The sequence below is a fragment of the Mangifera indica genome, chromosome 12 (assembly GCF_011075055.1).
Source record: "Mangifera indica cultivar Alphonso chromosome 12, CATAS_Mindica_2.1, whole genome shotgun sequence".
Lineage (NCBI taxonomy): Eukaryota > Viridiplantae > Streptophyta > Magnoliopsida > Sapindales > Anacardiaceae > Mangifera > Mangifera indica.
Genome location: NC_058148.1, coordinates 14,784,289 through 14,811,507, shown reverse-complemented (window position 1 = coordinate 14,811,507; position 27,219 = coordinate 14,784,289). Strand labels below are relative to the sequence as shown.

General features: G+C 33.7%; 4 protein-coding genes across 10 annotated transcripts; 2 read left to right on the top strand and 2 right to left on the bottom strand.

Annotated features, from left to right (window-relative positions):
* Window positions 1-719: 719 nt before the first annotated feature.
* On the top strand, window positions 720-8,966 carry LOC123192174 (tobamovirus multiplication protein 1-like). Of its 7 annotated transcripts, none has more exons than XR_006496824.1 (13): window positions 720-1,277; window positions 2,431-2,481; window positions 2,591-2,624; window positions 3,212-3,298; window positions 3,375-3,426; window positions 4,133-4,313; window positions 4,459-4,554; window positions 5,579-5,639; window positions 6,595-6,659; window positions 6,848-6,922; window positions 6,998-7,086; window positions 7,341-7,564; window positions 8,356-8,966. XR_006496824.1 is itself a non-coding variant. In XM_044604629.1 (13 exons), the coding sequence occupies exons 1-13, from the start codon at window positions 1,173-1,175 to the stop codon at window positions 8,377-8,379; spliced, it is 1,068 nt and encodes a 355-aa protein (XP_044460564.1). In that variant the 5' UTR covers window positions 730-1,172; the 3' UTR covers window positions 8,380-8,966. The 7 variants fall into 7 exon arrangements, 4 of the variants coding, with proteins under 4 accessions (XP_044460566.1, XP_044460564.1, XP_044460565.1 ...); XR_006496826.1 differs by having other exon boundaries at window positions 722-1,277; window positions 7,404-7,564; XR_006496825.1 differs by having other exon boundaries at window positions 728-1,277; window positions 7,395-7,564.
* A 562-nt stretch (window positions 8,967-9,528) lies between these two features.
* On the bottom strand, window positions 9,529-12,150 carry LOC123193178 (mitochondrial inner membrane protease subunit 1-like). The gene is made up of 5 exons (XM_044605974.1): window positions 11,687-12,150; window positions 11,377-11,601; window positions 10,552-10,662; window positions 10,012-10,077; window positions 9,529-9,932 (listed from the first exon to the last, which is right to left on the bottom strand). The coding sequence occupies exons 1-4, from the start codon at window positions 11,813-11,815 to the stop codon at window positions 10,030-10,032; spliced, it is 513 nt and encodes a 170-aa protein (XP_044461909.1). The 5' UTR covers window positions 11,816-12,150; the 3' UTR covers window positions 9,529-9,932; window positions 10,012-10,029.
* A 1,720-nt stretch (window positions 12,151-13,870) lies between these two features.
* On the top strand, window positions 13,871-16,772 carry LOC123192114 (probable beta-D-xylosidase 5). The gene is made up of 6 exons (XM_044604569.1): window positions 13,871-14,395; window positions 14,489-14,797; window positions 14,877-15,046; window positions 15,146-15,246; window positions 15,317-15,664; window positions 15,748-16,772. The coding sequence occupies exons 1-6, from the start codon at window positions 13,871-13,873 to the stop codon at window positions 16,770-16,772; spliced, it is 2,478 nt and encodes an 825-aa protein (XP_044460504.1).
* Window positions 16,773-23,796: 7,024 nt separating this feature from the next.
* LOC123193177 (transcription factor bHLH144-like) lies at window positions 23,797-26,652 on the bottom strand. The gene is made up of 4 exons (XM_044605973.1): window positions 26,493-26,652; window positions 26,102-26,241; window positions 25,459-25,644; window positions 23,797-25,169 (listed from the first exon to the last, which is right to left on the bottom strand). The coding sequence occupies exon 4, from the start codon at window positions 24,858-24,860 to the stop codon at window positions 24,147-24,149; it is 714 nt and encodes a 237-aa protein (XP_044461908.1). The 5' UTR covers window positions 24,861-25,169; window positions 25,459-25,644; window positions 26,102-26,241; window positions 26,493-26,652; the 3' UTR covers window positions 23,797-24,146.
* Window positions 26,653-27,219: the final 567 nt, after the last annotated feature.

The window sequence follows — 27,219 nt, the reverse complement described above, 5'->3', positions numbered from 1 at the left end:
AAGGCGGCTGAAAGGGACAGGCTGAACTTGGAGTTGTTGTCTAGGCCTTTCCTTTGTTATCGTGCTTACTTTGTTGTCATTATGTTTTTTTTTTCTCCCTTCTCTTTATTATTTAAGTAATCACCAATCAAATTCTGATCAGTGTTGTAGTAATTTTCACTTATATACAAGGGTATTTCTGTCATAAAATGTGGCTAATTGTTGTGTTTTTCCTTTTCTAACTTTAAATGTTTAATTACAATTTTATATCAAAAAACTGAAAACTACATATTATGTCACAACTCAGATGAGTCATTCTAACATAAACAACAACATAAATAGTATCATATGCGATATATTAAAATATTATATATAAGATTAAACCCGAAAATTGATATTGAAGTGACCCAAAATCTATAAAATAATATATTATATCATGATTCAAAATAAAATTATTATAACAAAGGTAACACAAAGGTTTAGATTCTCGATCTTGTAAAGATATCAAAAGTCGAGAGTTACTTTAGGAATGACAAATTTAAAAGTGAAGTTGTATTCGTTATTAAAAAAGTGATTAAGCTATGTCTATATAAACTGATTGAAGTCGCTCTCTTAATCAATTGAATGAGGAAAAAAAATTAAAGGCCTTTAACTTATTAAAAAAGGCTGAAGCTCAAGAATGAATTTAGTGGAGATTCCGGAGAGTTCAGCGGCGCGAAACCAATAAAGCCGTGAAAATTAATTAGCATGAGTATTAAGGGCCATGTGACAAAATTAAGGAATAGGTCAAATGGGGATCACGGAATCAACCTCCTAACTTTCTCAACCCACGCGCCCTGGCGTCGCACGTATTTGTTTATTGCTTTACAGTCGGTCATTGTTTACAATTTCAAAATATAAAGTTTTCTTTTTTCGTTTCTTGACTCGTTTAAAAAACCTTCCGACTCCGTCTCATCAATAATCCCAACACAGGAAAGAAAATCAATAAGAGATCCTGCATGAAAATTGAAGGATACCCTGAAAAAGGATTTTCCTTTCTTTTCGGGCCTTCCTGTTTGTTAGTTTTCAGACCCATAGACTTTTTCAGCTCACATTAAATTCTTTCAGAAAGCGTTCAACTTGTATTACCTCGCTTTCCGTATACATATATACAGTTATACATATATATTATATAGATTATTGGAAGAGATAAAATGCTTGAAATAAGAGAAGGGTCCTGTCTTCCTAGAGTGTTGGTGGGTGTGAATGTGGGTCTTGTTTGTGTTGGCAGCATTATTGCTATTCTTGCTTTTTCACAGGTTTGTTCTACTTGATTCTGTTTTTGTTTGCTGTTTTTATAATTGGGATGATTTATTCGGAACTTTTTGTTTATTCATATTTTGTCTTGTGGGTGAAGCACGTAGCGTGAAAATGCGTGCTTCTGGAATGGTGGTTTTTGGTTTGCTGGGGTTGAATTTTGTAATTTGTTTGTGGTTTGGATGAAAAGAGAGTTCTTTTAACTGAGTAAATTTTGTTTACATGAGGATAGTCGTGGTAGTTTTTTATTTTGGTACTGTGGAGAGCATGATCCTCGTTGATTAGTATATAGTGAAGAAATATGATGAAATGTGGGTTTTGCTGTGTTCTTTTCTTATGTGGGTTTAATTCAGTTGAGAATTTGGGAAACAGTTTTGTACTTATGTAAGTAATATGGATTGGGGGTTTGTATCTTTACTTTGTTTTAAAATTTCTGTTTTCTATTGGTTACTGGTTGTGAGGAAATTTGTTTGTTTCCTTGATGGAGCAGTGACTGGATTCTGCTTGTTAATGTTTCATTTGAAAGTGATACATTTGACATTCAGAGAATGAACGTGATTTAAGTGTATTAAATTGTCCCATTAATGGTCCCAATTGATGCAACTGCTTGATGTTTCAAAGAAAAATTTCATTAGAATGTTGGTTCTGTTGTGGCCAAAAATATTTGAAGGTTGTTGTCGTTACATTCATATTCAGCTCAAAGGAAACATTTTCCCATAGGAAACTTGGTTCTGTTGGTACTTGAAATGTCTATCATCATTTCCATTTAGTTGAGTCTGAACTGCTGTAACCTTTGTGCTTTAGGTTCCTTTATAAGCGCACATGGTCATTTAAGGGGTGGTGAAACTTGTGAATTTGACAAGTTACTTTCATATGTGAAAATGTTAGATTCCTATGATGCATCCTTCTCTTGGATTTTCTATTTTTTGGGTTGGGAAAGAAGCATGCAACTCAATATGCTTGGAACCCAAAAGGTTTTCTTTTCTCTATGTACAAACTGGTTGTTGTAATATATTAAATTCTTGTTTGTATGAGATGCGTTATAAGAAGAAGATTAAACATTAAGTTTTTCCCATCTCCCCATTCTACTTTGAAATTTTCTTTTCTTCAATGTTCGGGTAGCCGTACTAATTATTTAGCTACTCTGTGTACCAGCTAATAAGGATTCATCTGAGGAATTCACAACTTGGCTGGACGAGACAAAAAGTAATTGCTGCATTTCCTGCAAATGACTTCATTATTTTATTTGCTTTTAAATGAACTGATTTCTATTCTATGTATATTGACTTTAATACAAGTGAATGTTAAATTGCAGGTCCTTCATCTATTGATTGGCTCTTCAAATGTTGGTAAGAACTTACATTATTCATATGATCTTGCTTGTTCTACTACATATGTTGTAAATTGTTTTTCCCCTTTTGTGTCCAAATACCGATAATGTATTTTGCCTCTAGTTGTGAAACTTATGATTTCTGTCTAGACGTTTTATTATTAAATTTTGTCTTGCTTATTTTGATATATTCATGATCAAACATAACTTTTATTTGATCAAATAACTATTTTCTTTAGTGTAATCCATGATTCTTGATGATTTAGGGATGGCAGGAATTCTCATGAATTGCATTACTTAAGTTAATGAAAGGACCAAAAAAAAAAAAAGAGAAAAGTCAAGAAAATAGATAATTGAATTTGGCAAAAAAGAACTGGGTTTTATTTTTAAGTGATGTTTAGTGATTAGCTACTTTTGTAGGGTTCACAATACATGCCTTTATTGGTTTTGCAACTAACAATTGTAAGACCAGATTAGAAGTGAAAATATCATATTGAAAACGAAGTTTGTAAATTATGAAGATTGTTTGCGTGACCTATATTATGTAATGGTGGTGGTGTAACTTTGATTGAAATTAAATTACTAAATTTAGTGCTGACCTGGCAGGTTACTTCCTTTTCTTTGTTTTAACTCTTGTTGCTGCCTGCTACGATTGGCCTTGCTGGTCATACTCTTGTGGGTTTATTGCTATGGGTATGACTCTGGTTTCCAGTAGTTTCATATTAAGAGTTTAATGTAAGGATTTGAGTTGGGCAAACTTCTTTTGCAGCCATCCCCAGAATTCTCCTGTTTTCAGCTTTTCTTCTGCTTCTTTCATTCTGGTATGTCTTCTTGGCTTTTCTGAAAATTATAATCACAGATTATGTTCATTTAGTCTAATGCAAGACTGGAGTCTGTAATTTTCTTTATATCATTTATGCCATAAGAAGTGTTAACAGTTTAAGAAAATGAGCTAAAGTTTTTGTATCCCAATAATACTATATGCACAAACAATGATGTGTTATCATGTGATTGAGTTTTGTTTTATTTTTAATTTTCAACTGTCTAATCACATGATAACACGTCCTTGTTTGTGCACATAACTTTACTTTTTGTATCCAAAAGAAATTTCTACACGAGTAAGATGCATTATTTTCAGTTGTATCTTTTGCTGATATATAAATAAAATGGAGCCGTTGAACACATAATATGAAATGAGAAGATATAGTTTACTTGGGTGAAGGACCTTTAAAGTTGTTTGCTTAGTTTATGAAATTTTCTAATTTTGAAGTAATGAGCTTTGTTAAAAGAGTTGTTGAACACTTTCAGTCTACTCTAATTCTCTGTGAAACTGTTTATTAAATGGCCACACTTTTCCTTCCATTTTCATTTAGATTTTGCAATAAAGTCTTATTCAATCCATTCTTCATCAGATGCTGCTGCTTAAGTTTCAGTTACATTAAACTTTTATATCCCAATCTGCTATGTATACATATTACTGCACTGTTTTAAGCCATTCCTGTCTGTCTCTCTGGGATTTTTTCATAGGATCGACCTTTGCCATCAAGCAGATGATGAAGAAGAAGATGATGATGATGAATATGGTTTTCTGCAAGCTTTGTTGAAGAGATCGTTATTTCAACCCAGTTCATCAAGTGCAGATAATCAGAGAATATGTTTTCCTTTTCAATCAATTCATGTCGGAAGCCGTCAAAAGATTGTGATTTTGGTATGACAATAATAATTTTTTTATCTTCTTTCTTCACATAGCATCCATGGTTATTTTGGTCTTTTACCTGCTGTCATACCCTTGTCGTCAAAGTATTGCATGACTTTATGTTAAGAAATCTCTTAACTCTGTACTTGTCCTCCAGGTTACTGTTCTAATATTTCTAGTAATGATTACATTTGCTGTGGTAATCTGGATTGGGATGGGAAATGATGCTATCAAATCATCAGTGGTGGCCCAGGTATGGAGATTTAAACAATAGTTTTACAGTTTATGTTGTCACAGATTGCTGCTATCTTGTCTTTGCTTATTATTTTCTCCTAAGGTCAATGTTCAACATTTTTCTAGCCATTGATCCCATAATATTCTGATCATATAAAATGAAGCTTTGGATATTTTTACAGTGAAGTTACTGTTGCTTGATAGTTCAATAAGTTTGTGGTGTGTATGAACCATACTGCATGGAAACATTAATTTGATGCATCTACAGCCATTCATATCTCCATGTAATTTTCATATCCACTTCTACATGTGTAATGAATGTGCTTGATTTATTGATATAAGGCCATTATGTTCTTTGGTGGCAAGCACATAAGTGCTAAAGTGTTTGTTCTTCTGGAATACAAAAAAGAATTTCGATCAAGTTGAGATAGAATCATTAATATTTAAGGGTTTGATACATTGTAATACATGTCAGGCAAAGTTCTATAGTTTTATATATTATACCTTCATGAAACCAACAGTTCATAGACATCTGATTTTTGGTTGTGTATTAGAAGGATGCAACGTGGTGCATAGGAGACAAGATCTTTCATAGACCCTTTCTTTTGTATGGAGAGAAATAGATCTTTGGATATCTAGCCATTGTGGTATTTTGTTGACAAAGTTTAGACTTCTTTACATGGAAATGTCTTTGAACACAAAACATGAAGCTTCTTAAAGTATTACCTATTTCTTCCATAAATGATCATCTTTATATTGTGATAGGCAGTGTTTGCCTTGTGTTCTCTTAATGGTTTGTTTTGTGAGGCAGTTGTCTCATAATGTAATTTTCATAAAGTTGGAAGATTATGCTTTTTCTTTGAGAGAGGACTAGCATTTGAACTTGCATAAGGTGAATAAAACTTGTATTCAATATAAAAAGTAGGTTCCATTAGTGAACATGATTGAGATTTTCTTTCTTTTCTTTTCTATTAGTTCCTTTTTATGCCTTTTCATTTTAATAACTAGTGAAGCCATGGTGCAATTATTGTAATCTCATGCAGGTGTATGTAGCTCTTTTTGCGATAGCAAAACTATTACTAGGAGGAGCATTAGCATATTATGGTGAGCAACTACCATTTGATGATACAGTCTTACAATTGACGATGTTGTGTATACCTTTCAATTCTTCTCTCCTCCAATAAATGACTTTATGCCCTTGGTTTGCTTTGATATTATTGGAGCCAAATTTCTTGAGATGTCACCATATTTGTGTAGATTAATTTGTTTCAACAGATTTTATGCTAAAGATTCCTTTTGACTCGGTCAATGATAGTTTTTTTCTTCAAGTTCTTTCTTGTGATCGTATTGATCACAACTTTGTCCTTAAAGATAAATCTATCATTTCCTTCGTTTCAATGTCCATAGAACTAGGATTATGTGCATAGATTTCTGTTATCATGAATCCAACTCTCCCCTGTTACTATTGAATTCATGAGTCCCAGTCATTAAACTATGAACCCAAGATGCATACATTAAAGTATTATTTTTAAACCTTATATATGGTACTTCGCCATACAAAACTTTCTGTTTGTTGGTTGAGATATGGTCTCTTTTAATTATTTTCATGCCTTTTACAAGTGCCCCCTCACATTATCTTATTCTTCTTTTATATGTATTTATAGCATTTTGACAACCATATGAAGGATGTTACATTTAAATAAGTATAAAATTAAGAATCAGGAACTCTGTCAAGTTCGGTTATTCCACTTAAAAATATCTTGAGGAATCTGCAAAGAATTAGATGTTTGATTAACTAAGACTGGGAATAACTCTTTGCTAGGTTCCCCATAATTGTTTGTGGAAATCACTAATAAAAACCTCATAGTGCAATAAGTTGCCTTGGTGGACTACTTTTATGGAGTGTGGCAAATGCCAGAGAAGCTTTTTTCTTATCTATTCCCTGCTAATGGACAATCTGTGGCTATATCAACAAAACTTTTTACAAGGTTTTTCTATTTTCTTTTATTTTACTTTGTTTATTAAAAATACATTATTTTAAGCTGTGTTTCATGTCCAGGACTCTTGTTATGCTTAAAAATAAGGACAGTTAGATCTGAGAGAGCTTCTTCTGAAACGTGGAAGGTACCACTGTAGCTTTAGTAGTGACATACTTATATATTACTTAGAAAGCCTGTTGTTCAGCACATTTTGATTATGTTTTTCATTTACAGCATTTGTCTCTGTATGTATCTATTGAGCCAGAGCCTTTTTTTAATCCAAGATTTTTTTTGAAGCTATTTTATGATGTGAAATGGTGTTGGTATGTGCAGATTGCAGGATTGGCTGTTGTCTCTGTTTTATGTTTTACACCAAGTGCAATCATAGCCCTTTCTACAACAATTCCGGTATGTATTTGTCACTTCACTGTTTCCTACATTTTTATTACATACTTGGCATAAAGATTCTAAAGCAACCATAAGATCTTGATTGCAGGCTGTATATCATTGGCAAGATTTGCAAATAAATGGTGTTTACACTACTGTTTTACTGATCGTATATTACTTTGTAGGTAAGTTGTGCAATATTTTTCCTTCCAAGTTTTGAAATTAACTTCCAATGGTAAATGGGATACTTCTGTTGACCAATTTAAGAATATTGCAATAACTTTGTATTGCAAGATTCTGAGTTTGATTAGGATGATAATGATATAGCATTCTTGTTCCATAGTAGACAAGGCATAACAGGATCTGATCACCTAGGACAGCTTCACCACTTGAAGGATAATCTTTTCTTGCATCTTTTCTCTTGGTACTGCCTTTGCAGGATGGTAATTAAACCACAGTGCTGTCAAAACTCATTTGCATTTTATGGTCCTAGGTTCTTCAGTACCCTCGGCTTTTGTATTATGGGTTATGAGAGAGTTACCGGCTTTAGCGGTAAATATTAGGGAAGATGAATCAAGAACGATAGCTTTCATCCATGATAGTTCAGCAGCAGCAATACATCAACCTGGGCACTGGACAACTGGAACAAGTACACAGAGTGAGGTTAACAGCCATTTCTTCTTTTTCTCAGCTCTTCTGTCTGTCCAATGTATAAGGATGCAACTTTTAATTTATTTTTTCTGATCTCCTAAATTGTGCTCATTCAATCTTGCTAGTAATTTTAGTTGTTTTTTAACATGAAAGTTGATCTTAATCCTAAAGAACATACTTGCTTTTCATTAGATTGGCATTTTTCTAAGTAAAACATCAATTTAAACTCATGTTAGATTTTCAAATGATTTTATACACTTTGCCTAGAAGCTGAATGTCCTTTAATCAATCTTCATTTTCACTTCATCCAGCTTTAGATATGTGAAGTCATTTAATTATGTTGGCATGAAGGTACATGAGCAGTTGTTCATTTGTCTTTTCATTTGCCGATGTATAACCATGTTGGATAATATTGATGAAGTGAATTATTTATGTTTCAGTCAGTTTTTGTGTACGAGTAGATTTTTATTTGAAGACTTGATAGATTATTCATTAATAAATATTCATTTTTAATAAAACTACATGTACAAACATTTCTTACTAATTTATCCGTACAACTTGACGTGACATTATGGGATTTCGATAATATGAGTGTTTTATTTTTACCTTACTTCAAAATCACTTGATTACATGTTGCTACGATAGTTCGTATAGATAAATTAATAAGAAATATTTGTACATCTAGAGTCACTCATTTGTTTTCTCTCCCAAACTTTTTGCTTCCTGCCCTTGTGTCTTCTGAAAATTTTACCTGCCCTATAACACTGGGGACCTTCTAATGATTTTGAGAAATATAAATGCAGATTTTGAGTGTGAGTCCTGTATAAGTTGGCATTTACAAACCGAAACTCCATGCTCTTCCTACAAGATACATGCTTGATCTGAATTGCTGAACAAGTCTTGACAGAAAAAGAGTTGGAACTGGACAGTTAGTCGAGTTCAAATAAAGCTGGCCAGTTCATACTTGATAGGTAACTCAGAGAACATCCTTAAGGTTGCCATCACCGCCTTTTGATACCTTGACTTGTAAATAACAGCTAAATGAGCTAAAATCTTTCGCTTTGACATTATGATTCTTACTTATACTGCATTTGGGTGCCAACTGGTTTAATGCTGGAGTCAGCTGCAGCCCCCATAACCATAAATGATGATATATCTTCCACATTTTACCAAGTTACTGTTTTCACAATCTGTTTCCTCTGGAAGAATTCGTTCTACAGTGGGGGATGCCTGGCAGCTAATTTGCAGAACTCCCGGGTGACTTATAAGAGCTTTGGTCTCTTAAATGTTTTGCTTCAATATATGTTTGTATAACTGTAAGCACTAGCTTCAGATTATTTGTTCTATAATTTGGGGAAAAAGAGCTTTACTATGTACACTATCAAATAAAGCAAAGCAGGTAACATTGATATCATTCCAGCTCTAAGTTGATAATGAATTCAATAGTTTTGTCATATTTGGTTTTAGGGCTTGGGGCGTTGAATCATGATAAACAAATCACGAATTGTATTGTGTATTAAAAATTTAATTTTTCATATAATATTATAACATGTCTTTTTCCTTCCAAAAATAATGTCACATAAATATCTCAAACGCTCTCAAAGAAACAAAAAAATTTCTATTACTCCTATATAACATCATTGGTTTCAAAAATGGTATATTGGTTAATACTGATAAAATTATCAATACAAATCAATATGTATCATATTGTATCATACGTTTATTATATTATATTAATTTCAATAAATTCTAATTCTAAGATATGTATTATTTTTCATATATATCGTATTATATAATTCATATATTAATAACAATTTGATGATTCATTTCGTTATGATTTCTTCAATTTTAGTTCACCGGTTTGTGGTGAACAGAAATAAGGCCACTGTTAATCTGTTATTGTTGCAGTACAGAGGCTGAAGGTTCAACAATGAGAAATGAAATTTGAGTTTGCATTGTTGAAATTGAAGGAGAAATAAATAAATACTGTTCTCAATTTAATGCACATATCTGTAAACTATAAGCATTAAAACATTAATATCTAAGCAATTGATAATAATATGGATCTTAAAGTATCAGAAGTGTAACTCACCAAAATCCCCACAGTTCTAACTCTAATTAGGTGTTTCTGAGAAAAAAAATTGACAGTTGTTCGATGAGATGACACAGGCATTGCAGGATGATGTTGGGCTCTCTAGTCGACTAACTGTGTTATATTTCTCCATTAACCAAGCCAATACAACAATTGTATATTCCAAATTATATTAATATTAGAAGAGCAGCAATGTTCGGCTAGCATATTTCTCTTGCTACAGCAATTGAACTTGAAGCGCTCTTGAGAACAATGCTTGACATAGCAGTGCATTCATCAGCAAACAAGCTGGAAAGATAAATAATCAAGGTCAGAACAGAAGTACTGCCAATTTGACTACAAAACATCAAGTGCTTAAAAGGTGTACCTCAGAAGAATGAATCAATTATTCTGCTTTCTTTTCCAGCGGGCCAAACTCTTTAGGTGGCCATATCTATTAACAGAGAAATTTATTTAAAAAATATATATATATGAAGAATGTTGAAAAAAATTTTCCCATTCTAAAATTTGTGCAAGTACAAAATACATACATTTTCGCATCAACAAAATTTGAAGACATAACTTAATGTGTCCTTATAAAGTAAAATTTAGAGCCATATGACAAAAACAACATATAAGCAGTGTAAGTCCTAGTGGCCATGAGAATATAATATTTCACTCTGGTCACTCAAACTAGCTGTCAACCTGGAGCAACCTGTAGACATAATATCTAGGCACCCCATACTTGAAAAGATTAGGCTTAAATGTTTTCAATCCCTGAGGAAATAAGTTGATAAAATAACATATTCTCATGTCCATCATTAAAGTTGTATCTTTCCCAAACAGAATTAACCACATTATCATAAGAGAAACAATTTATGCAATCAACTTCATATAAAAACTGCTAAGACAAGAAAAATAAGCTTACCTTCCAAAAAATTCTGGCTTCAACAAGACCATAAGGAACAGCCCCAAAATTCCTAGAGTCAGTGGAATTATAAATGTTATCTCCCTCTATCCATACATGTCCCTTTGGAACCTAAAGTAAAACATAATAAAGAGGGAGCAATTGAATGAAAAAAGAAAACGCACAAAGCTCATTAAGCTCATAACAGAAAGTTGTATAAATTAATTGAACTCATTTAAGTAAATAACTGACAGAACAATTCTAAAGCCGTTCACCCAAAAAAACTCTCGAATGGAAGACTACACTGAAATAAAGCATAGGATAGGGGTTTTAGGTTTTCTCTTGCTTTTAAGACAATACAAAACAAAAGTAGTTCGTGTTCGTGGGCTGCTACCATGAGCGGCAGTGTGCCTTGGCTGCACAGCTTAGGTGAGCCTTGATGGCCACACCCTGGCCATGCTGCCTTGCACCTTGGTGCTGTGTTGTGGTGACGGCATGTGCTTGGGAAGCTACTAGCATCTGCTTAGGATCAATGCCAGCAGCCACATCAAAACAGCAGCTCTGAAGCAAGCCAACCATGGGCAAGTGCCACCTGCAGCAGCCAAGTCACAGCCGTGGGCAGCAGCTCAAGCCCATGACTTCATTACTCAAGACAACACACAGAAAGTAACATAACCATGTGATTGATGAAAAATTAAGCGTCAATTTAAAAGTGATTTGTGGTACCAACACGGTACGCCATGCTAGCTAATGATTTTGTCAAGTAGATAAACCTTCACACAATCTCCAAAACCCCATTAACGCAATACAAATCTGAAACCAAAACTTGAGCCAAATGAACAATACCACAACAGTTTCCGACTTGTCACTATTCTTTGGGTCCACAACGTATGTAACACGATCACCCTCCACTCCAAGCACGCGCTTCGTGACAACCTTTCTAGGAAACACAGGCGAGCGCACAATAACAACATCTCCAGTACCCACTTTGTTGAAGCGTGGGGAGAGCCGCTCCGCCAGGACGAGAGTACTCGTTAAATTGAGAGTGGGCAACATGCTGGGACCTTCCGTCTGCAATAATGAGATTGGTATGATTCTCACAAACACTTGTAAAAAAAAATCCCACAATGAGAAAGTAAGAGTGTCAAAATGTTACCAGAGCTAACATGCAGAAATAAGTGTGGACGATGTGGACAGAGCTGAAAATTTTCGCAAGAAGGAGTGATTTGTCGAATCCTTCATTGGCCCAGCTCATAAATAGACCCAGATTATTTCTTAATCCCATATTTTGCCTCTCCTTGTCTCTGAAATCTTCAAATTTCAGTCTCCCTTTTACACTATGAAAATATAAATACACTGAATTCTCTTACCAAAGAACAATTCAGTCACCCTCACGATCACCTGAAAGAACTTTTATTTTCAGAGTTGAACACCAATCGTTCGATAAAAGTCCTCAACAAAACTCAACAACGAAAGGGCAACGAGTTTTCAGGTATTGAAATTATTGTTTACGCACGACTTCGTCCCACCGAAGCCTTACCTTGAATACATTTTCTCACTTTTAATTTTAAAAACTCTGTTTTTTTCCCTCGTTTTCTGACAGAATATTTGTCAAAACCATGCGTTATTATGGGCTGAAAATAGTTAAAATTATATATTTTTATATATAATTAAATATATAAAAAAATAAAATAATACATTATAATATATCATCAATATATTTAAATTATATATAAAAATATATAATTTTATTAAAAAATAATACCTTTTCATCTTCTAGACAAAAGGGTAATTTAGTATATTACTATTATAGAACTAGTATCCTTACACTTTCTAAAATGTTAACAAATTATTTTTTTTATTAACTTTGAAATTTATCATTTAAACCATTATTCTTCAATCGAAGAAAATTATAATTCTAACCCTAACTTAAACTAATCACAAATGGTACCCATTATAATTAAATAAGGATTATAATCCCATCGAAATTAAGTCCAAATAGTGGAAAATTGTAGTTCTCAATTTTAAATTTAGAGGAATAAGAGGGAATTTTAAAAGGATAAATTATTTTTATATTATGTATAATTGTAATTTAAACATATCCAATTTAAAGTTGATTTATTAAAATGTTCTCAACATCTTTATCACAAAGGGAAGAATCAATATATATATACACATAAACATTTGTATTCACGTTAGACATAAATTATTTAAGTATTTATTATTTTAACTTGTTTGAAGATCGATGATGTCAATGTAACGTTAACACTATTTTATGTGTATTAAACTAATTTAATAAGAAAAAACATATTGTGACTTGGTGGTATAATGCTTGTCTTGTAATTGATGGGACTCAAGTTATTGTAAACTTTTACATTTTTATGAAAAAATTTAAAGATTTCATCAATGTAATTGTTTGATTGAATGCAGTTTTTCATATTCAATTGCATATACATACGCGCAAAGGCATAAAACAATTTGAAACTTGACTTGGATGGATTGAGCTGACCATTAGGTGCTGGTTGAACTAACTGAAACAGTTCGGGTTTTAAAACATTGGTCCATGGACTTGCAATTTCATTTACAAGAGTACATGCAATTTTCAATGACTTGATTAGGGTTAGATTCGAATCAAATAGAGTTAGCTTGAGTTCAAGTCTATGTTCAGTTTAGACATGTCAAATTCGACTTAAAATTCTAATTCGACAACTTGACAGGAGTTTGAGTGCACATCAGTAATTTTTTATCAAAAATATTTTATTTTTGGTAATTCGTCATTTTCTTCAATGTTATACTATTATTTATCATTCAAATCAGCTCAAAACTTAAATTAGTTATTTTCAATTCAAATGGAGCATAAATTAGCCATTGTTTGGACTTGATTATACTCAAATCCAACCTTGATGAACACAAAATAATTAATATTAAAATCAAAATAATAAATTAAGGAAAAGGGGTGATGATATATAAATGTAACTTTCTCTTCAGTCTCTCGTGAAGGTGATTTCAATCTTATTTTACATAGATTAATGTGCAAACATTTATAATCATGAAATCAATCTATATATTTTCATGATTCATAAGTTGTTTCTCATTCTCCTTGATCTAGATGTAGAATAAATAAACTCTATCAGAGACTTGGAGATTTCATTTTATCGCTATGATTTCATACCAACATTGTCAGGATTTATTACTTATTTAGAAAAAAAAGAATTTCAAATGTTGCCATTTACATGTAGAACTTGAAATGGTAAACTCCCCAAATCGAACGCCAAAAGCTCTTATATAATTTCACATGCACTTATCGACTTTCCATCATCTTCTTTCTCTCAGCTCATCTATGGCGAAAGTGTTTACTTTCCTTGTATCTTTCTGTCTCTGCATTGGTTTATTTGCCATTCCTATTAATGCAAGACCATCCCATCATAATCATCACCATCATCACCGTCATCATAAGTTTACTCAGAAGAGTGATGAGGATAAAACTTACTTGTCTCATGTATATGCTACTGAAACTGGAAGCAATTTCACCCATGTATGTGACCCTTCAAGATATAAAGCTGTTGGATTGGAAATGTCCAACTTTGCATTTTGTGATTCATCCCTTTCTTACGCTGCTAGGGTGAAGGATTTGGTGGATCAAATGACACTTTCTGAAAAGGTATACCAGCTAGGCAATCTTGCTTATGGTGTGCCTCGCCTGGGCCTGCCAAAGTACGAGTGGTGGTCTGAGGCTCTGCATGGTGTCTCCAATGTTGGCCCCGGCACATTCTATGACGACGTTGTTCCCGGCTCAACAAGTTTCCCCACCGTTATCAGCTCAACAGCTTCGTTCAATGAGTCATTGTGGAAAAAAATTGGTCAGGTACATTTAGTAATCTACGTACGTAAAACAATACTTATATTAATATGGGGGCTTATGCCTTATTTTATTTCATGTTTTCTTTCATTATTGAAGGCTGTTTCAACAGAAGCTAGAGCCATGTACAATCTAGGGCGGGCTGGGCTAACATTTTGGAGTCCAAATATCAATGTAGTGAGAGATCCGAGATGGGGAAGAGCCTTAGAAACCCCAGGTGAAGATCCTTTCGTTGTTGGCAGGTATGCAGTGCAATATGTTAGAGGTCTTCAAGATGTGGAGGGACATGAAACAAATTACACTGATTTGAACACTAGACCTCTCAAAGTTTCTTCATGCTGCAAGCATTACGCTGCATATGATGTTGACTTCTGGCTTGGTGTTGATCGAACCAGTTTTGATGCAAGGGTACGTTTTATACATATACATATACATATATATTTAATAAAAAGTATATATTATTCTCACATTTTGATAAATTTTGAAGGTGCAAGAGCAAGATATGGTGGAAACATTCCTTCGACCATTCGAAATGTGTGTTAAAGAAGGAGATGTTAGCAGTGTAATGTGCTCTTATAACCGTGTTAATGGCATACCAACTTGTGCTGATCCTAAACTTTTGAGGGACACCATTAGAGGAGAGTGGGATCTTCATGGGTATACTGAACCATATGAATTAATATTTCATTATCAATAGAATCCTTCTAATCAGATTATGATACTCAAACCCACTTAAAATATTGCAACCCTTTTCAGATACATAGTCTCAGATTGTGATTCAATCGATGTTATGGTGCATAAGCATAAGTTTCTTGGTGATACAAATGGAGACGCCGTGGCTCAGGCATTAAAAGCAGGTATATCAGTTATGTTAGCCTTAGTCTCTATGATTCATGGATTAATCTGCATATGTTTTATATGATTTAGGTTTGGATTTGGATTGTGGCATCTTCTACACGAATTTCACTGGAAGTGCAGTGCAACAAGGAAAGGTCAGGGAAGGAGATATTGACAAGTCGTTGAAGTATCTTTACACTGTGCTAATGAGGCTAGGCTACTTTGATGGAAGCCCTAATTCCCAATATAAATCTCTTGGCAAGAGTGATATCTGCACAAATGAGAACATTGAGTTAGCCACAGATGCAGCGAGACAGGGAATTGTACTCTTGAAAAATGACAATGACACTTTGCCTTTGGACTCTTCCAAGTTCAAAAAGCTAGCCGTGGTTGGGCCACATGCCAATGCCACAGCAGCAATGAATGGAAATTATGCAGGTACTCAAAGTTGACTAGAATAAATGAACATATATATATATAGAAAAGTTTCCAAGTGTTCTGAATAATTTCCTTTGTTATAGGTATTCCATGTCGATATATATCTCCTGTTGATGGCTTTAAAACATATGGAGAAGTAAACTACGCAATGGGATGTGGTGAAGTTATGTGCAAGAATGAAAGCTTCATATTCCCGGCTATGGAAGCTGCAAAGCATGCTGAAGCTACCATAATAGTGGCTGGTTTAGATTTGTCTGTGGAGGCTGAGAGTTTGGATAGGGTGAATCTCACACTTCCTGGTTATCAAGAAAAACTCATCGATCTGGTAGCTCAATCTACCTTAGGTCCAGTTATTCTTGTTATAATGTCCGCAGGTGGTGTTGACATAAGCTTTGCTAAGGATAATCCAAATATCAAATCCATCTTGTGGGCTGGCTATCCTGGAGAGGAGGGTGGCCAAGCCATTGCTGATGTTATCTTTGGGAAATATAATCCTGGAGGAAGATTACCTCTTACATGGTTTGCAAATGACTATGTGAATCTGCTGCCAATGACATCTATGCCTTTGAGACCTATCGACAGCTTAGGCTATCCAGGCCGAACATATAAATTCTACAATGGCCCAACAGTGTATCCATTTGGATTTGGCCTCAGTTACACCAAGTTCAATTACAATTTAACATCTGCCCACACTTCAATCAACTTAAACATGAACAAGTTCCAGCATTGCCGCTCAATAGACTATACAGACGCCGCCCAGATGCCGGCATGCGCTGGAGTCCTGATTGACGACATGGCATGGCAGGATCAGTTTTCGTTTGAAGTTGAAGTTCAAAATGTAGGAGACCGAGATGGCAGCGAGGTGGTCATAGTTTACTCAACACCCCCACAAGGAATTAAAGCAAGTTATATCAAGCAAGTGATTGGTTTTCAGAGGGTGTTTGTGGCAGCAGGAGGCGTGGAGAAAGTTAAATTTGACCTCAATGTGTGCAAAAGCTTAGCCATTGTTGACTATGCTGCAAATACTCTATTGCCATCTGGTGGACACACTATCACCATTGGTGACAGTGGAAACTCATTCCCTTTTCAGGTCAATCTTAGCCGTTAGGAAGCCATTAAACACAGCAATATGTTGAAGCTTTTGTGTTCAATTAGTCCGGTTACACATATTAGGAGGTCTCGACATGATAATAGGGTAAAGAATCTCAATTGTCATTATTATTTATGATATTGTTATAAGGGAAAAAATATAAGTTTAAACATTATTCTTACCATTGTGAATGTCATTGCTTGAACAACCCAATTTTCTTTTCGTTTCTAGAGAGCTGAATGTGAATCATATGATGAAGAACAAATCATGGGTTTAATTTGATTCTAATGCTCCATTAACACGTTTATTAACTCCCTGAGGTTTACCTTTCTAATAATATAATTTTATAAGAATTTTATTAGTATTATATGATATGCGATACATATCTTATAATATAATTTAAAAAATAATATATATTTTAAGATAAATAAAAAATTGATGTAATATTTTAAATGTATTGTATGATAAGACAGCTGTATTAAATTCTAAATTTTTGAATAGATTATCATATTGGGGATCAAGTCAAATTAACAAACAAATAGTTTTTATTCTTAAGAAATTATGATTTGAATAATCCAAAATGCAGCATCTTCAATGGTTGAATATGCGTAGTTATGGCAAAAGCTACTTGTAAACGGAAAGATACAAGCAAAAGAATTTTAGTAAAACTGTCAACAAAATCATTGGTTGCTTCAAACCGAGCCATCTCATATTTGGCTTGATGTTCAACCCTAGCAAGTGCAGTTTATTATATTAGGAAACAAGTAAAATTAACAAACAAATCTTTTTTTTTTTTACTAGAATGCTGTCATATGTGCAAAAGCTTAGCCATATGTGCAAAGCTTATGTTACACAATTATTATATTATTATAAATCTGTCAACAATATATCTGGTTGAACGAAAAATTAATACCACACCAACCAAAACTTCTTTTTTTAAAAAGAATCTTATCAGTTACATTGAATATGTTAATTCATGAATTTAATGATTGATCTTATAACAATTGAATTAGATAAATTAAAAATCTTATTTTAATAACTTGTTGAAAAGGCTTGAACTCAAATTCTCTACCTTGAAAACACTCATTTCCCACCCAAACAACCCTTTGGGACACATCACCCATCACCCATCACCCAAAATCTTATTAGAATTGAAAATGAAAGATAGCCAAGCTGATGGAGCAGTTGATCCAGTAGTGGCTTCAATTTTAAGGCACAAAACTGGGCAGATAAAAAGTTCTCATTAGTGCGCCACTTACAACACTACCAATTCGGTAGGGCGGTGCAGTTATGTGTGCGTATGTGGGAAAAGCAAAAGCACCATGCACGCATAATCATGATCATAATATCTCCATTTTTCCAGCCATACAGAACAAATGTAGCAGAAACGTAAAGCAAAGCTTGGAGCATAATCAAGTATAAAAAAGCTCACTTAAAACAGAGAGAATACTGAGCAATTTGGGATCCATCACCAGCTAAGGTCTACTGAACCTCTTGATAAGAAATAACTAAGCATAAATGACCACAATGCAACAAAAGGAGTCTCAAATATGTTTCATTACAAAATCTTATAATACGTATCATTTTTTATCTATATTGTATCATATCGTTAAATATATACAATGCATTATAAGATACTAATAACTATGATTGCTATTAGTCTAATAATGTTTTAATTAATCTTAATTTATGGTTAAGGTGTCTTAATTTGCTTTTCTTCTTTATTTTATTTGAAGCTTAATAATCTTACTAGTTTATTTTTTTCATTTTCTATATGAAGTAGAAAGAATTATTGTAAAAAAAAAAAAAAACTACATAAAACTAGTGCACGAAGATTTACCTAAAAGACTTAAATTTGGGAATAATCATGTGCTCTAAGAAAGAAAATTCACTAATTCAAACCATAAACAATGGGGAGTTATAAAGATGCAATTACAATTTAGAATAAATTTGAATTGAATTAAGTTCAAGAAAGACTAATTTAAATTTGATTAATTTAATTGGCAAACAATATGATTAAAAAAAGAATAAAAATTAATTAGAAAATAAAATCGGTTCAAATTCATAAAAATTGTCAAAGATGAAAAATTGTTAACAAAAGGAATTTTAAAGGGATGACAACAAGAAGATGAGAGGGTTCAAGCTAAATCGAATAATGATCTAATCTCAAACAACTTACATAAATATATATAGCAGTGTAAGAGTTATGGTTGAAAACGTTTGGTCGAAATTAGGTATTGATTTGAATCAAATCGATTCATATTCTATTTAAATAAATTAAACTCGAGTTAAGTTAATTTAGTAAACTTGACGTCAGTTTGATATTAATATTAACTTGAAATTTGTCTCATTGATGATTTTTTTCTTTTTTTAACCTTAATTTTTTTACTTCTCTCTTCAGTCATTACTGTTTACATTTTCCAATATTATGGTTTACTTGCTTGAGTTAGAAGTGACCCTTATTTGAATTTAATTCAATTCGAATTCATCTTTTAGATATTTATTTACTTAATCTCACCCATTATATAGTGCTTGAACTTTTGCTTCCTTCATTGGAGAACAATGACAAGGGATGATGCCTTTGCACACTCAAATTAACACTACTAACATAATCTGATGAGTTCCCTCAACAATCTAAATCAGAATACAGACAACAAACAATTGAGCTACAGCAATATTAACAAATTGGCAGAAAGTGTACTGAAAAATGATTCAGAATATGCTGCTATTATTATGGAATGATAACAGAGGCTAAATTCCAGAGTTCATGCCAATTCTCCAGAAACAAAAAAAGAAAAAATCACAGCCAAAACAACTCTCTACTGGCAATTCGAGAGGCCAGCACCCTCTTACACTCATGCACTGAACTTTGACTATCTTTTCCTTGCCCTTTTCCCCTCTAATCACACCCTTTTATACTATTCTGTCATCAATCAGGAGATTCCCTCTATTCACACCCATTTGTCATGCAAATGGGGGTGCAAGTGGGGCTGCTGGAGGTTTCTTGATCCTTCCTCAATAGGTCCTCCTACCTATTCACTCTTCTTCAATTCAGCTCTACCTCCTCACTCCTTTTCTTATGTGCGTGGGAATAGACCCTTGTGATGAGTGTTTTATCATAATCCCATTTAATTTTTTTTTCATAATACTAAAGTCTAATTGTCTTTATAGTTGAAACATCATGATGCATGATTTATGTCTCTGTACAATTAAAATGTCCCTACTATCCTTTATAACTATCTTATCTCTTTTTAATGCAATGGGTATCCTCGGCCAGCTTTTACTACAGCTAAAATCTTCACAAATTTGGATTTGCTTGAACTCCGCCGGATATTAAACTGGTGAAGCTCCATGTTTGACGAGTTTTAAATGAAAGGAGCACAAGTTTAACATTATTGGTGATGCTGAAGCTCTATTTGATTGAACTTGGCACAGTAGAATGTCGTTCCCCTTAGATAACATTTTAAATTGAACAAAATAACACCGTTCAATCAACAAAATTGAGACATTTGTGAGTCTGCTGAGTCGAACAACCGTTGATTCAAACTCGTCCTTTTACAACTCAATTAAACCATGCATAGCTTGAATCTAGGGCTATATTTGTCTATTTTAATTATAATTATGCGTCAATTATTTGTAACTATTTTGTAACATAGAAGTCAATTGACATTTTCAGGTTCAGAATTCTTGGAAAGAAAATTGATGGCTCTATAAACCTCTTTATTGAAAAAACCAGACACATTGAGTTATTGATCCATTACTCCCTAAAAACTCTTAGAGACGACAGCCATTATGCACATAAATGCAATTTCCAAAGCCTGCCAAGCCACGTGCAAAATCAGATTACTGGAAATCTTTACCATGCAGGCGCCTGTAAATGAGAACTGGGTTCCTTGTAACGATCAGGCCAGTCCTGAAGTCACAACTGGAAGCATTTCTGCCATTGCTCTGAAAGTAAAGAAAGATTCATGGCAGAGGAGGCACGGTGTATGCAAGTGTCTGGATAGAAACAAGAACCGCCCTGTTGTATCGGATGACAATCTATTTGACCGCAGGCATAGTCTAGATTTGCAAGTAGTGCGGAGATGTCGGCTGGGATTCGCAACACACCAAGTTCTCTGCAGTAACATGCAAAAAGAACAAACTTGGAAAAATTCAGTCATAATATTCAATTGTAATTGTATGTGAAAATTATTCAAAATTTTTTTACATGGACAATAACCATCTTCAAGAATCCTCCTGCAGAAATGCAACAAAGAAATTTGCAAGCTATAAGCTCCCATAATGTTGAACAGACTACGTAGTGCATTCCACCAGAAGAGAAATTTACGTGAAGTCAAGAAAAAACACAGGAGGAGAAGGGAAAGAATATGAAAGGGAAGAGTTACGTAGAGTGAGAAGAAGTGCGTGAAGGCGGCCTGAAAATTCACGGCAATCTCAATTTCTTGAGATGGAGTTAGGTAACGCTTGAATTTCATGTTCACAGAGCCCCACAAGGAAGCTGGTTACTTTTATAGAAAAGCAGGGGCCCAAAAGGAATCCCGAAGCCAAAGCTCTTGTGCAGGTTGGAGATTAAAAATTGTCCCACCTCAAATTAAAAACAAAATATAATAAATTAAACATTTAATACAAATCAATTAATTTTGTGGAAAGCTCCCAGAATCCCAAAAGACATCAACCCCAAGACCCACAAGATATCGACCCACAAGACATCAAACCCTACTCCCAAAAGCTCTCAAAATCCCAAAATCCGAAAGACATCAATCCCTAATCCCAGAAGCTCCCAAAAGACGTCAACCCCAAGACCCACAAGATATCGACCCACAAGACATCAACCCCTACTCCCAAAAGCTCCCAAAATCCCGAAAGACATCAACCCCTAAGTTATCATTAGAAATCCACCCCACTACACACATCAACCCAAAATGCCAGAAGACATCAACCCCTAAGTAATTAGAAATCTCATTCTCGTAGGATGCCAAGTTATTAGAAATCTAAAGTTATTAGCTTCACGAATCGCATGTATGAACCTTACTTTTCAATTCACAATACTCATTGTCAATATGTTGATTCATTCATTCATTAGAATAATAATAAGAAATGTTCTCATATATGTCCAAAATGATTAACTGATATTGGTAACAACATAGATCCCAACTCACCCCAGCACGTACATTACAAATGTTTTACATTATCCAGATATATGATTTAAATGGCATTTCGGTTGGACAATAATTTACTTGTTGGTGCCTAAAATTTGTTCAACAGTGTCAAATTCTCTGTAGTGTTTGTTAACAGTCACCATTATAAATGTCCTCCATGGCTGCATCTTCCAATGAAGAAAATTTGCTTTAATTGTATATTCAAGATTGTGAAAACCAATACTCTAAAGAGATCACAATAAAAGAATGAGAAATTCAAAAACTCTTCCATATTTATTATTTACAGTAAATTACCACAGACTGCCAACAAAATATGAAATACCCATATTCCATTTTCCGCAAAGAAAAATATTTCATGGACAAAGAAGAATCATGGAAAGAGCGCAAAGGCTTGCCGAACAAGGACAAATCCGTGGGCTCTATGCATATTGGCAAGGGCCATAGCCTGCAGATAATTAACACAGAGTAAAAAAAATGTTGCAAAAACAGTTGATGAGTAAATTTTAGTAGAGGACATTGAAGGGCTTATACTTGGATTGGTTGTAGTGGTAAGAGCAGAGGCCTTGAAGTCACAGTTCCAGGTGTTTCTGCCATGGAATTGGTAGTAGAGATTCATGGCCACTGAAGCATGGTTAAGGAGAGTATTGAAATTTTACTATTTTATTATTTATTTTAAAAATTTTTACAATCCATACACAATTCTTAAAATAAAATTTTTAATACACAATACCATAGGCGATTCATTATTATACCACCAAAAATATAATATAATGTTTATGTTAAAAACACATTATCAAATTAGGAATCAAGTCAAAATTAACAAACAAACCTTTTTTTACTCTTATGAAATTTTGATTTGAATAAGCCATAATCCAGTATTTAGATATTCTATATCTTCAATGGTTGACCATGCGTAGTTATGGCAAAAGCTACCTATAATAAGAAAGATACAAGCAAAAAAATTTTAGTAAAACTGTCAACAAAATCATTGGTTGATTTATGCCGAACCAACTCATATTTGGCTTGATATTCAACTCTAACTAATGGAGTTTAAATTAAGAAAAATAAACTCATCAAGCTCAAGATCGATGCCAACATCAGAATTTGTCTCGATGACAACTCTTTTATCTTCTTCTTTATTAACGATTCTTTTTTTTTAGTTTTCTCCAACTTTACTGTTTACCGGCTTATAAAACCAAGCATGAACTTGAATTGATTATTTAAATTTTGAACCAAACTCACATTTACTTTTATTCAAACTTGATTCAATTCGACTCTACTATATATATATATATATATATATATATATTGAGAGAGAGAGAGAGAGAGAGAGAGAGAGAATAATTATGTATCATTGATAACCATACATATGTGCAAAGCTTATGTTACACAGCTTATACAAGTCAAATTATACAAATAAATCGTTTTTTATTCTTAAGATATTACGATTTGAATAAGCCAAAATACTTACTGCAGAAATCCTATACCCTTTTTGGTCGACCATCCACAGTTATGGCAAAAGCTCTCTATCATAGGATATTATTATAAAAACTATCTGGTTGAACTAAGACCACAGCGCCCAAAACTTTATTAGAATTGAAAATGAAAGATATCCAAGTTGATCCAGTGGTGGCTCCAATTTCAAGGCACAAAACTGGGCAGATAATAAGTTCTCACTAGTGCGCCACTTACAACACAACCAATTGGGTAGCAGAATGTAGCAGAAACGTCAAGCAAAGCTTGGAGCATAGACAAGTATGAAAAAGTTACTTACCAAAATAAAAAGTATGAAAAAGTTCACTTGAAAATTAAAAAGTTAAAACAGAGACAGAATCCTAAGCAATTTGGGATCCATCATCAGCTAAGGTCCACTGAATCTCTTGACAAAGAATAACTACGCATAGATAACCACAATGCAACAAAAGGAGTGTCCAATGTGCTTCATTACATAATACTGTTTCAGAAATATCAAGATGGCATACAAATTTTATGTGGGAACTGAGTAAAGTGTGTGCATATTACATCTAATGAGTTTCAAACTTCAACCACCTGCATTATTGTTGGCACAACAAAGCCGATTACGCAATCACAAATTCCAAATGCCTCCCTAATGGTATTATCCAAATTGTGTCAGCCTGCCTGGTCGAGATGGAGACAACTTAACTATAATACTGCAAAACTTGTATCATATAATAGCGACTAATCACTGTTACCAGGCAATGCATCATGCCTAGTTCTTAAAATTTCCAACACCAAGCTTCTGTACCTCAACCTTCAGAGACTTCAGGTACTTCACAGCTTCATCCAGAACAGCAACAGTATTCATCTGATCAGCGCCAGGAACAATTCCCCTCAATACTTTCACCATCTTCTTCATTTTCTGTTGTTTCTGCTCAATGTTAGAGTTGCCAGTGCTGCACAACTTTGAAGAAGATTTATTCTTTTGATGTCTAGAAGCATAACTGGAAACAGGATCAGGTGAGTAGCTTCTGTAATTTCCAACAGTTCGTGCTGTGCTTACCTCTTCGTCATCATAATCTTCTTCTTCCTCTTCTTCCAAGCTTAGCAAAGCATCAATATCATCTGAATCTTCTTTTAGAGAAGAGGAAATCTCTCTTTTTATGTCAGCAACATCCTTCCTCTCAAAGATGTCTTGGATATAATTTCCACAGAAATTCAAACTAGGACCACCAAATTTGTGTGCACTAGCAGGATGGAACATAATTTGACTTCGGTGACAAGTTTGATCTAAGATTATGAAATTCTTAGGACAAACCTCAGAGGGCCGCAATTCAGCACCTTTGAAGGGCATTGGTGGCTTTGCAGCTGGAGGTAAAACTGCACCAACAGCAGGTGCTACAGGAATATTCATGTAATGGTTACCCCCACGATTTCCAAAGGGGGGCCCTGACTTTTTTGGGTGAGGAGGATGGTCTCTCTGCATCTAGTGTGTACTTAATTGAAAAAAAAAAAAAACAAAGGAAAGAAGGATTTTCACCTTCTATCTGAAAACTCTTGGAATATCGATTGGATGAAGGTTCCGACAGTGACAATACCACTAACAGTAATCACACTATTGCCATGCCAGAACAAGTGAGTTGTCTATCTCAAAGCAACAGTTAACACAATCAAATATATTATTCCATCACTGCCTTCTTATGTGTAAACACAGAGTGCAGGTCATCCCAAAATCCCAGATCTTCACACTACTAGACTACGTGACAGGTTTAATCAACTGACGGAAATATTCAGCCTGCAATAACAAATTGAAAGGCAATATTATCACCAATACAAAGTTGTGCCATTAAACTAGTTACTATTCATCAATCAGTAAATAAAAGATAAGACCATGCAGAATTTCTAGACAAAGTGTAAATAAAACTACATATTTTACCATCAAACCAGAACCATATCCAAATTTTTTCAGAGTCTTATTAAAAAAAAAGAAAAACCCTTTTGAACATTACAATAGCCATACCAAATGCAGATTAAGAGCACTTATAGTAACACTGAAAGTGAAGAAATGGTAGATGCATGCTTACCTGACAAACTTGCACCAGTTGGTAATATGCAATAACCCCACCGCTCATTTTAATTTTTCCAACGTCCTTCACTGCTCGATATCTCTTTATGGTTACCGCAATGTACATTCTCACTTCCTCCAACCAATTTTTAGTTATAACACACTTGATAGATGTGTCTTTGACAAACAAATGTAACTTCACCAACTGCATTGCAGAAGAACCCTCAAAACATCATTAAAGGAAGTGAGAATCCAAAAAGAAACAAGATTATATACCATATACTTTGCTTTATACCAGATACAAACATAAAGGAAAAAATTATATCTGACTTTCAAATATGCTTATGTAGTTATTTCGACTCAACATTTTCCGGGTAACAGTTAGTGTGGTAGCAGGAACAAGATTTTGAGATCAGGCCCAGGTACCACAAAAGTGTTAACTTTACTACCAGTATAACTGACATTTTTAATTCATCCTACCATACCACAAAATTTAAAATTGAATTTTCATCAACATTGCTTTCTAATTTCCTTTACAAATTTAAAATTGTTCATACTTTTAACAAATATTTACAGTTACAAACAAATTTTGGTCCAAATCATAGCTCAAATCAAACAGAAGAAATCACAATAACAAATAAACAAAAAGCCAAAAATCTCACCAGAAGAAATCAAAATTACAGTATAACACGAAAGAACACCACCAAGTTCTTGCTATAATTCACAAAAGATGAAGTCCACGGCATGTTGACTTTTTTCACTCAACCCCAAATTACCATAAGATATTGAACCTGAACACAAGCTGCAAAAGTAACAATGAAACAAATATAAGAGAGCAACATAAACAACCAAAAAAAACCAGATCTATGAAATAACATATAACAAAAGAACTAAAAATTGTAACTTTTGCCAACTCCCATAAGCATACAAAAAAAACTTAAGTCCCCACATAACATTAAAAAAAAAAACATTATATGCATTAATAACACAAAGAAAATCAAAAGTGAATACACAAATAAAAAAGTACAAGTAAAAACAGCAAATAAAACGAACCCAAGAAGGTTTTCTAGAAGAAGATTCCAAAGAGATCTACTACAGAGAGACAGAAGAGAGATGCTCAGTTGTGTGTTGTGGCCTATGAGAAGTGCCCTTATCGCTGCTGTATATAAATATTGGGCCGGACGGAGTTGAGTTTGGTACATTGGGATGTGTGCGAGTCTGGGACAAGGAGGAGGATTAGAACGCGGGAAATTCGGACCGTCGGATGGAGCACGCGTGAAGATGGAAAGTGGGGCTCACGAGGTTTGACGAATTTGCCATATTGTTTTTGAAAAATGCCTTGTTTGCTTTGTGACTGTTATCAGTCTAATCACTCTTTCAATTAATCTTATTTTATGGTTAACGGGCCCTAATTTGCTTTTTATTTTTCTTGATTTAATTTAAAGCTTAATAATCTTACCATTTCTTTTAATGTGAAGTAGATTGTACCCAAAAAAAAAATTAAAAAAAATAGTAAGCAAAAAGACTTAAATTTGAAAATAATCATAAATACTAAAGAAGAAAATTTACTAAATCTAACAATGAATACAAACAAGAGTCACAAAGGTTTCATTATAGTTACAGACAACTTTAAGTCAGTCCAGTTTAATAAGAACTAACTTAAGTTCGACTTAATTTGTGAACAAAATTATCAAAAATAGAAAAAAAATTAAAAAAGAATTACAAGATGAGAGGGCTAGAAATAAATTAAACAATAATCTAAACTCAAACAAAAAAGAGT